At 39.1% G+C, this 11,896-nt stretch overlaps 1 protein-coding gene across 7 annotated transcripts in view; it reads left to right on the top strand.

Moving 5' to 3' along the window:
* Positions 1–11,896, top strand: part of Fas1 (fasciclin 1 Fas1 domain-containing) — a 150,246-nt gene that overhangs the window by 104,948 nt on the left and 33,402 nt on the right. For all 7 annotated transcript variants that reach the window (XM_018021925.2, XM_018021924.2, XM_018021923.2 and 4 more), the window contains exons 6-7: positions 537–702; positions 1,636–1,799. In XM_018021925.2, the coding sequence (XP_017877414.1) occupies positions 537–702; positions 1,636–1,799 (330 nt within the window). The remainder of the gene's footprint in view (positions 1–536; positions 703–1,635; positions 1,800–11,896) is intronic.

Genomic DNA, 11,896 nt, shown 5'->3' with positions numbered 1-11,896 from the left:
ATTTGATTACACTCTGAAATCGCCACCGTCAATAAATAAAATTTGTATAGTACATTATTTATGTATTTTATTGAATTGATTCTATTGGTCGTGTATATACTATGTACATGTATATGTAAGAGGGAGTACTCCCATGGATATCGATGCATAGTGAGAGATGCGGGTAATTAATGATCGCACTCAATTAAGAATGGGTGTAATCAGAGTATCGGTTAGTGTAGAAGCCATATAGTGCAGCAGACAGTACCCACCTTGCGCAGATATTTAGTCAGAAACCGAATAATGTCGAACACATGCAATCAAAATTGCGAGTAACTAGAAACTCTTCCAATTTCGTAATACGAGAAAACCGGAGAACTTTTGAGAATCAAATATCTCGAATATCCATTGGTTCGCAGAACATGGCCAATAGGATTTGTATAATGCAAACGAAGAGATTTTTCCACGTGTTCGATAGAAGCTTTTTATACGTACAAAAATAAATAGTTCATTTCTGAAATTATGTAATAAATATTATTTTCGATTTTCTGTTACAGCCATCACCGAGGCCGGAAAAGGTTGATCGCGTGGTAATTGATGGCCACGTGATACCTAATCACGTCCTCTTTACGACACCGACACCTGATAACGTTCCCTATAAAACTCTTACGTTTACTGATAACTTTAAGGTGACCATCAGCTTTCAGAAGGAGAATGACAAAGGTAACAATTCATTTACAAATACTAATGCAGGAAGAACTTGAATGGAAGACCAGATGTGAAATCTTTGTTATTCCAATTAATATATAAAAATATTTAAATAGGAGTAGACGATTCTAAAAAGAAGAACATTTTTAAATAGTAAATTCGTTTCTCTAAAATTCATGCTCATGCATTTCACAAGGCAAGATGAAGGTATTACTAACATGAATAGAATATAAAATATGTATTTAAAAGCAATTGAATCACATAAATTTCGAATACGAAAAGTTAAATGGGATCTGTTCTTTTGTAGGAGAAGTTCAATATCTAAAGTTATACTTTCTCCTTAACCATTTTTGATTATATTCGCTAGCTTCAAGTTCTTAAAGTACCTACGTTGAACTGAAAAGAATATTCAATTCTGGTGAATTTGTAGTTGAAAATTTGCAGAACCGGTAGAAGTGAGTCTACCTTGAGCAACGGATACTTAAGTTTGAAAGCAGAAACTAGGTGCTCACTTTCTGAAGTTTCGTGACTCAGACCCATGCATCATGTTATTGTCCGTCAGAAGCCATAAAACATTTGTCTGACAAACTTTTTTTTCTTTCCGACTCGCTGGTTTCCACGATAATGTCAAAGGGGTGAAACTTTGAACAGTAGTTTCACTCCTTAAACTTCAGTTACTGTGATTAAGAAAAATGTGTAACTCGAACCCTTGATTATATGTAAAGTTTGTGAATTACAGTTTTAGAAACGCGTTAATGTTAACAATACTATATCGATTTTATTATAGCAGAAATAGACGAAGCGATTTTCAAGTTTTTAAAATACAAGACTGTCACGAAACTAATATAAGGCATTCCCTAATAAAATGATTTATAAAAAATTGTTCCAATTTTAATGTCATATTGCAATATTGTTGTACAGGTATTTAATGGGTAACGATATTTACAGTTTACGTCAAATCAGAAACCCTAGTCGGCGACGCGATGCATCATCCGCTGGGAGTCGTAATGGCAGAAATAATTAAACCGAACATCCCGGTGCGCAACGGCGTAGTCCACTTGATTCAACGACCTCTTATGGTCGTCGATACCACTGTGAAGGACTTCCTCGAGGTCAGTGCTTCATCGGACTTTCCTCTCGTTTTCTGTCCTTTTTGTTGTTTGTACCTCGTCTCTTTTTTTGTCATTAGTGGTACAGTAGACACGCGCAGCGGCGATCGATTTCGAACGGAGAATCGTGAAGCCGCTTGTGCGAATCGTACGATGAAAAAACGTGTTTTACTTAACCGCATCCTCATTGTCTATTCGCATCATGATCATCGTACCTCGCGGATGATGACAGTTTCGTACGACAGAAATTTCGTTTAACGCGTCATTTCGGATCAATTCTGCGCGCGGATCAACCGGCAAGCTCGAAAGGCAATATCAAGTGGTTGTTTGAAATAAACAGGATAACGATTTAATTTTGTGAATTGAAATGCTAGAAGATAGTAGACACTTTCAAGGCTTAATGAATCTACAATATACTTCACTAAGTATTCTGTATATTGAAGGATATTGTGACATTCGAACAATTGCACTCCCTTTGAAATAAAAGTAAGTTATAAAAATTGCAGAATTAAGGTGCGAGACTCTTTTTATAATGCTGAATTATGAGAATATTAGTCAGGTACCTTGAATCGTACCGTAATGTGTAATGCATTAAAACCTTTCTTGAAAATGATAAAAATCAGTTAAACAGTTTGTGACGTTAGTACAAACAGACAGACGCGTCCCGGGAATTTTCTTTTATATATTTAGTGATATTATATTCCGAAACGTCTTAGATACTGCTATATTTCCTCTTAAAACTTAACAAAAAGATTCCATAGATGAAAGTTTGAGATACTAGTTTATGGACGCATTTGCAGCATTGTGGCTTCAGTGATGGTAGCTTCACGAGTTTCACCATTGGAGGAAGACGTTATATGACGAGTTTCTTTTTGATATCTGTATGAAAGCTCTCTTAAACCGCCTCTGGTCGAAACGTTGGTATTCTTCGCGTTCCGCCGCATTCTCATGTCTCAAAAGCCTTCGATCTCAATGGGCTTAGCTTTGTTCGAAACAGCCCGCGGCTTTCTGACCATGTCGAAACGTTAAAAGTTTAATCACCTATCAATAATTTAGATCCCTCTTCACAGTTCGACAATTCGCCTCCTCAAGAGGAGATCTTTCTCAAGAATATTGTGGGAGAGAATGATGAAACTTTTGATATCGTTATAATACAGTTGGAAGAGCGAAACGATATTATATTCCCTTCCATTGTACTTTTATACAGTCGGGTCTCGTAATTCAACGCCAATAAAAAATATCGGATGTCGATATAAATAATCTGATCTGGCAGAAAGTATAAATTATCATTCGAACCGACGATCTGTAATGAAAATACATATCTTCGATGAGTTAACAAGAAGCTTAACAAATGCGAGTCATTAAATGTGGCCACACATGGTCATAGTTCATGTCACGGACTAGTCATAGTCCATCAAATTTTGCGCAATAACGATTAACCTATTCAATTTGAGTGATGTGGCATCCGTGGTTTCGTAACATGTGTCAAAATATGTGTACATATACAACCGTCGCAACTGGCAGTGATTACATGTTTCACGTTGTATTACATCGTATCTATAGAGCTCCTTTGACGTCGCACCAGCACCGTTCACCGGTGCCCGTGGATCGCGCCACGCGCCATATCACGTTCATCGCATCAGAACTGCGAATACTAATGCTTCTCTAATGCATCGCGCAGTCGGAATTCGGAATTCACAATAGACGTCACGCAGCGAAGATGAAACGCGTTTGGATCGATTTCAAAATCCATCACGTCTCATATATTTCCTATACCTGTACCCCCCTTTCTCCCTAATCCCCGATGCGTAATTAGAACTTCGTCTCGATTAGTAGCTTTGACTGCTAACAATTAATAACGCGTAAATATCGTTTAATTGTATAATAGTAAAGAACGTTGCTAAGGTATAATTGGTACCTATAACAAACTGTAATTTGTAATTTGGTTGCTTGCTATTATTATGGTGCTTGAAACTACGTTACAATACTCGTAGGTAAAATTTCTAGATTGGTTTTCCTTACAAGCTGTATGTGAAAAATATTTTTCAAATCGAAACAATATTGTTTTTTAACAAACATACCGAAAAATATAGTACACCCGTTGAGATTTTACTTCTATATCGCTCGCACTGCATGTGTCCGATCATGAAACAATTTTTTAATTGTCCGATGTTTCGATACTAGGTTTTCCGTTTCATCGTGATCCTCTTTATTTATTTTAGTTATTTTACCAAGCCGCGTGGAAATATTCCCGCGTCGCGCGCGTTGACCGTTCTCTTTTAATTCTGTACAGTCGTTTTAAAGTACTTGGATAGTTTACCGAAAACATCACACTTCACACGTTCTCTGTTATTCGATTACGAACAGCTATCGATGCCGACCGCAGCGCTGTTCCAAACTTCCATGCGACAACTTTTTCGATCGGGAAATGGTCTCTGTATGTGAAAGCAGGCCAGTAAATTTTTTACGCGTTTCTCGGCTTGTGTGTACGCGACACAACGCGCCGTAACGCCTCCAATTTGCAGATTTAATCGATCGAAACGATTTTTTTCACATATTCGCAGGATTTTCGTTTTGTCACGTTTACTTAAGGTTGACGGAACGATGTTGTCGAAATCAGTTTTGCACATTTATAAATTATCGACACCTGAATTGTTCAACGTTATTATCAAAGAGAATTCAGCTCAACCTGTCATACTAAAATATTCTCTGATTCTCATAGAAAATCGTATTACGCAAACTCATGACCTAAACCGTTCGCATAAAGGCGCAACCCCCTGACGACGACGGTTATCCAAACGATCCCGACCAAACCACCCCCGTATATATTCTCTTAAAACGTTCGTAGATATCGTGCTAACGCTATCAATTTGCGACCCTGCCGAGAGCATCGGCACCCGTTTACAAGATAAGCCAATGGCGCACGGCCGCGCATTCCCGAAGAAGCACGAGCGGAAACTGGGGCAAAAGAGCCGTGTGCTTTATGAACCTCGTAAAAGATTCTATCCTCGACATCTAGACGCCGGTCATCGTATCGTAAAGAGATCTTAATCCGAGCTTTTATTATTATGTCACTCAATCACACGGCCGTGAAAAATAATGGCTCGTAATGCTTTAGTAATATTTCATTGTTATTCGGGTTTACACGACTTCAGCTATTGCAGAAAGATTATTTTCCAAGAAACAAACTGGTTCATCCTTTGTGAGATAAAATCTTGACGTCTTCCCGGTGTTCATAGTAATTGAGAAATGAAGATGAACAATTTGCTCTGGGTGATCACTCCATTCCCCAAAGGGTTTCGACGTTTTTCCATCGTTTCTATTTTTTTTGTCGGACGACGAGAATATCATGTGTACCTTTGTACTTCCTTGCTAAATCGGATTACAGTCTCGTCTCGCGCCTTGTGTACACTGTAAAAACGAGTTAATAGTAAAGGCGAGCTAACACCCGTACTCCTTTATCTCCCCCATGGGAACGAGGCTGCTGCGTTCGCGTATACCACCCGCTCACTCTTGATCCCCCGGATCCCACCGCGACAGAGTTATTTGATACTATTATGGGCCGGAAACGGGACTATCTCTTCTCCTTTCCTCTTTGACTCCGCGCCACATCGCCTTTTGAACGTTATTAAAGTAAAATTACTTTTAAGCCAGTTGGAACGAGCGCGCTTCTTCCCCGCGTTGGTCGCGTGTACGCGTGTTTAGGTTACCTTGTTATTCTGGTTAGCCCGTTGTTTCGCTGAATTTTCGTCGGAGAGTTCCGAGAATAATTTTGTGAACGTGAGGTTATTCCAATTAGATCTCTTGTTGAATTACAGGAAAAGGGTTCTTACAAAATATACAGCATAAAGTTTGTAAGTTTAGCTTAAAAGTGAGATTCATAAGGCAAAGAAAAATCTCATTGAAAAATAATCATGGCACGAAGTGTGAGAACGTATTCATAAATACGGTATAAATAATTTTTCCCATTTAATGTTCAAATGATTTCTTCAAGCCAACGTCACTCGATTACAACCTCTTTGGTCTAATTGTTTTTTAACTTCACGGACTAAAGGACAAGTTGAATTAGCTTCTTCTATGAATATCAAAGGATGCTAAATGAATTCCGCGGCCGTTAATTACGCGCTCGCTGCAATTACAACCGAACAAAGTTTTTGCTTTGATTTTCTTGTCGGATCCAGCGGTTATAGAACCCGTTTCATAGTCTTTTGAATTTAAATTACACGGAACTTGTCATGTGGAGGGTTAAAAGAGATCCGACTGTTAAAACGATAATTGACGTTTCATTTTAACCACTTGCTTCCATCTCGTTACTGTTGCCGAGCTCCGACCCGTAATGAGAAACCTTTGATTAAATTGTTTACAAAGTTATAATTCATATTTCAACGTTATATTTTCAGTCGTGAGATGTTTATACAATTTCCTGTCGTCAAAAAACAACCACTTGTAATTGCTTTATGTTAGCAACGCTCTGCGCGCCCGTTTCGTGTCGTTCGCGATACGACATAAGGCAATTGTTCGAATGAAAAAATCAGCGCTGAATAAAATATAAATAGGCACAGAGAATATTGGACGCGTTATCGAGGATACTTCGCACGACTCGTCCAAGCCTTTCGAGCTTAAACCTGCTGAAATTCTGCGCGCGTTCGCTTCAATCATTCCCCGTGATTGATGCGCCGAACAACGATCCGTATTAAATTGTACCGGGGCCATATTCCATTAATACGTTCATTCACTTTTGCTATATTGGAAATGGATCATCGCGAATAACGATAATGCTTGCGAACGTTCGAAAATAATGAAAAGGTCCTTTCGGGAAATTCTATTTCCGTCCAGGAGATTGCGCGGATTAAATCCACGCGGTCATCGCGGCAAATTCGTTCGGAACAAAGAGCGGACATTTTTTCCTTTAACCTCGGAAGTGGGACACGACACGTAAAATACAAAAAGAACGCGGTTGATCCACTTCCATTTTTCAGTATCGAACGAATGGCTCATTAAGGTTCGTCACTGTCGTTCATCTCGCGCGTTGCACCGACGCAAAATCAACGCGATTCCCCCCGATGTGAAAACTGTCACGCGTGATCGTAACACACGTCATGTACGATATATATATATGTATATATATATGATAATGTACAGGTGTATTTGTATAATCGTGTGTATATACATATCGATGGCAATAATATCTATATTATGTATATATACATGCGCAGACGTTTTACACAGGACAGCAAATGGAATGTTCACGAGACAGCTGTCATCACATGTGATATTATCGATTGTTCTTCAGCAATGATCCCCGGCACGTCTCGCCTACTGTCTGCACCAGATCCTACCGGACCGGACATTGGATCAAAGGGATTCTCATCGGGGACCGAGCGATTTTTCCACTATAATGCGAGTCGTTCTTTGATCCAATCATGGCCCACTCTCTGTCTCTCTCTCTCTCTCTCTCTTTCTTTGTGTGTGTGTTGTGTATTTGTACACCTGAAGCCTTCTGAAACGACGCTGATCACATTCAGCTTTGAATAAGAATGCAAATACTTCCACTATGGCTCCTCAGCTTCGTTTCAATAGGTGACCGACATACTAATCAGTTACTTTCAGGTTCACTAAAAATCGACATTGAGACAAGCAGAAAAACAAAAGATATTAAAAAAAAAAAACGAGAGAAACGGAAAATATGAAAGACAGCTAAAACACGCAGTAACGATTTGGTGTGTAGGGGAGCACAGAAAAACCCGTGTTCTGTCGTCACTGCACCGCCTCGTGTGTTTTCACCGCAGATCTCTCGCCTCTGCTCGCAATATTCACCCTGTCTCTGTTAGATTTTTCACTATGAACCCCCACCCCCCTGCCCGCCCCTCTAGCCCACTTGTTTCTGCCCCCTACAGTAACTTGGACTGTGCTCTCTTGCCTTTCGTTCACGCATCTTTGAACGAGGGACACGTTTCAACATATCTGCGCTCTGACACGATTATACATTGACCGGTGATTTCACTGAGCACGGAAACACGACTGGGAAATCGTCCATAGACTGGCTCGTGCCTCTTTTTATATACCTACTTTTCTGATATTTTTTTATCCATAAAATATGGTTTTAATGAGTTCTTTTAATAAATATAAAGTTTGGCGTTGATATTAATAATTTTAGTACTGATGTCTGTGATATATTCGAAGACGATGATCCTTCGCGTATCCGTGCAAGTAACAATAATTACATACAATATCTGTACCTTAAGTAATGACACAATTACAATATACTCTTGTATATAGATACATACGAGTACACACGCTCACCGACTCGAGTTCATACCATATAATCGAAAAGGAATGAATTGATGAGAACGGTATAAAGGAAGAATTAATTATTTTTCCCCTGATCTCTGCTTCCTATTTTGAGAATTCCTCACTTGTATTTTTGGCATTCCTATTTGAACAGCTTATAGAACATTCAAAGTCGTTTAAGCCTGTATATTATTTCTCGAGTTCGAAAGCTGACTACCCCCGTATTTTCAATTAATGCATTTGTCATCGAGGCTGTTGAGATTGTGTGCCCCACCCTAGTCGTATGTATTTGTATATAATACTATATACAGATCTACTTTAATCAGAGAACAGAAGTCGAACATATCCAAGTCGCAAGTTTTCGAGATTCGCACTAAATGCTGGATGAAGTAGAGTAGGATGGAAATTGATGTGCTCAGGTAGTAAAATAGTCGCGGAGAAGCACCTGAAATAAATACGATTTTGTTCGCGGCTATGTATAAAATGCTGCATTATTAATTCTCGCGCTGACCAAAATTTACAGTCGACGATAAATTATTGATCGACCTGGAAGAGGTGTGGCAAGCGCGGCCCTCGCACATTGTGATTCATACAAAGCGGGAATATTTATCGCAGAAAAGTTCGCGACTTCGAGATTTCTCCCTGTTTAGATTTAAAAAAAAGAAAGATTAACAAAAATTCGTATTAAAAAATCGATACACTTTTAAATAGTAATTATAAAGTATTATTACAGTCGAGTGCACGATAGTAAATAATTTAAAGCAGAACAGCACTTTAAATGAAAAAATCATACCGCTATGAGCACTCTTGAGAATCGAGGTCAATAGCATGAAATATTTTCTCTGGCCATTCACTCTTTAAAAGGACTATTAATAATTCTCAACAGTTTAAACCTCGACGAATAGTTTCAAATAATTTAATCACGAAAGTCAACAATTCCGTTTCGGATTTTTTCGACGATCACGTCGGATTGCAAAGCCCCAGAGCTTTTTCATCGTGCTTATTTACGTTCATATCATATTCAACCCATTTTAATGCAAATTTCATCGTTCAAAAAATTCGTTCAGACCGATCATCTTTTTTCTCGTCCGTGAGTCTCCTGCAAACAATCCTGTCGGAAGTAAAAATAAAGCCGAGCGTTAGAATTTCTCTGGCCACGGGCAATGAGTGGTCGAGTCTGAGCGCTGGAACCACCTTTATCAAGATCGAGACTGCATAAATTAGCTCTAGAGAAATAGGATTTTCCACGTGAAAGAGAATCGGTAAACTTCCCAGAGCTTGGCGCATGCTTATGTATGATTCATAAATAGTGTATATAGTATACGTGTATACAGTATCTCTACTTCGACTCGCGTATTATTTTCATAATGTAATAGTAATTTCCGTGACAGAAGTAATAATTATAAATCGTTTGCAAAAAAGCATTCCATTTACATTGCAATGTGCAGGGCTCGCATAATGTATCGTTTTAATAATAAATATAAGAAGAAGAGTCACTGATAAATAGTTTTAGTATTTACTGATAGATTATCGACGTACTAGGACCTTTAATCTCTTCTTCTATTAGATAAAATCGATGATAGAAAAAAATGTGGCTTGCTTGCGTGTTTGTGAACGAAGTTTCATGAGGTCGTGAAAAGTTCCTTATTCGCGGACGTGCGAGAACTGACCAACGTGCAGCGTCCGCGAGCTTCCACATGTGAATTTCTTATTGGAGAAAGACAATTTCTCTTGCAGCAGTTCGGGGCTTATGGCCGCGAGCCAATCGACAGGTTCTCGTGAGAGGAAAAGTTTAATGTTTGTAGTTTCCCAAGATGGGATGCTAATAAAAAATTATGCAGAAAAATTGATGCCACCTCTCGAAAACCTTTTGGTCTCGTTTCTCCGCAGCCAGGTTTTTTCCCAAATAGAAACAGATAGAATATTCTCATACAGAATATCAATATAGAAAAGAAAAGAATATCTAATTGAACGTCTAATATTAAGTAGCTATGAGTTTTAACAATTCATTTACTCCATTTTTTATGTCTATACATTTAATAATGTGAGAAGACCAAAATTGTTAGTCTCGTTTCAAGTTTTCTACTTTAGAAAAGCGCATGCTTCGAAAAAAATGGTGTAATCATTATAAAGCATTATTTAAGATAAAGCGTTTAAATTGTTCGAGTTAATCGCGAATTATAAGATCTTATGGACATTATAGAAATTACAGGGAGAAACCGTTGGTCCCCTTTCTTCGCGGGAACCTCTTATTCGAGCCCCGTCGTTCTCGCATTAGTGGATTAATTTATTTGGATAGATGAATCGTTGGCCGGGGCATTACGACCGCCGGTTACAGACGTGTTCGCGTGTTTCCGGCAGAGGAGGGAGATGAACCGATATAAATTCGTACCGGTGGAACAAGTAATAACGCGTTTCGACCTTTCAATTAAAAGACGGAGCCAACGCAAATTGCCGACCTTGCGGTCCGACGGCCTTTTAAATTTCCCCGCTGCCATTTAAAACCCTGCTTAAACTGTTACCTTTTCTACCCACCGGGTGGAACCATCTGGCGAAATAATTAAAGGAGGATCGCATAAACCGCGCATTATGCCGCGACTTCGTTCCCGGTCTCTCTCCCTTTCTGTGCAACTTCTCCGGTTTCTTGCTCGTTCATTCGTTTCTGTCGGTTGCAACGAGCGCATTCGACTATCTAATAAAAACAATTTCACGGGACGATGCGATTCCGTTATTACGAGCTGCACTTTCTTCTTTTTTTTTGTGAACTAAATACGTACCTCCTTACGGCCACGCGGAGTTCCTTCCACGAAAATGCAATCAGACCTATGTAATTTTATTAAATATCTCTCTAGATTCAGAACGGTCTAACATATTTTACTTACTAAGATTCATGGACTAGTGGTTTTCAAGATTTTAAATTCTCTCATTTCATACAATTTTCTCCCTGTTTAAACAGGACCGTTTCTTTGCTCTTCCAATCCAACTACTTCGAGGCCAACGTTATTTAAATAGAGGGAATGAAAAATTTCCTACAAATCAGCAATAAGAAGGAACGAACGGTAGAATGGGATGAATATATCTGGCCGTCGTGCGAGTAGAATAATTCGAAAGATATCGAGGACCCCGAAGTTCGCTGATCGAAACCCAGCTACGTCGATCGGTTCCGTGAACTTCCTGGAGATATATTCTTTAATGGCGCGAAAGGAGATTTTCTTCGTGGGGGCGAGCCACGGGGCGCCCTGTACCCGCTGCCTTCGACACCCTCACGTGCATGAATTTGCAATCGCGCGTGCACTGATAACGTGCGATTCACTGAATCGTCCGTGATTACGATGAAACTGGAACGCGCACCTGACGCCGTTCGCTGCCTACCACCCTCCCTCCCGTACCCCGATTACTCGAGGAACGACTTTTACTTCGTGAATAATAACGATTCGACTTCGAGACCGCGAACGTGCTCGAAATGTAATCCCTCCTTTGACCCGTAGTAGAGAATTCGTACCTCGATAAAGTCCTTTCTTTTAAAAATGACCTCGAAGGAGTTATTAGATGCAAATAATTATTCGATACTTCAATTATTATAGCTCATCAGCTGTACGAATCGTAATGTTTCATATGAAAACCAGTGTAACTAATTAAATATTATAATAGCATAAATTATATTTGGCCTGGAAAGATGATAAATAATTTATTCGTGACTTGAATCTCGTCATGTCATGTTGATTAAAGTTTACAATAGATTTTCGAATTATTAAAGGTTTGGAAGGAGAGTTAGGTTCGTTGGAATCACGTACAAAATTGAATCACTA

The sequence above is a fragment of the Ceratina calcarata genome, unplaced genomic scaffold (assembly GCF_001652005.2).
Source record: "Ceratina calcarata isolate Rehan_Ccalc_2016 unplaced genomic scaffold, ASM165200v1 scaffold267.2, whole genome shotgun sequence".
Classification (NCBI taxonomy): Eukaryota; Metazoa; Arthropoda; class Insecta; order Hymenoptera; family Apidae; genus Ceratina; species Ceratina calcarata.
The sequence above is the reverse complement of the archived record's forward strand: the minus strand, read 5'-3'. Positions and strand labels throughout refer to the sequence as shown.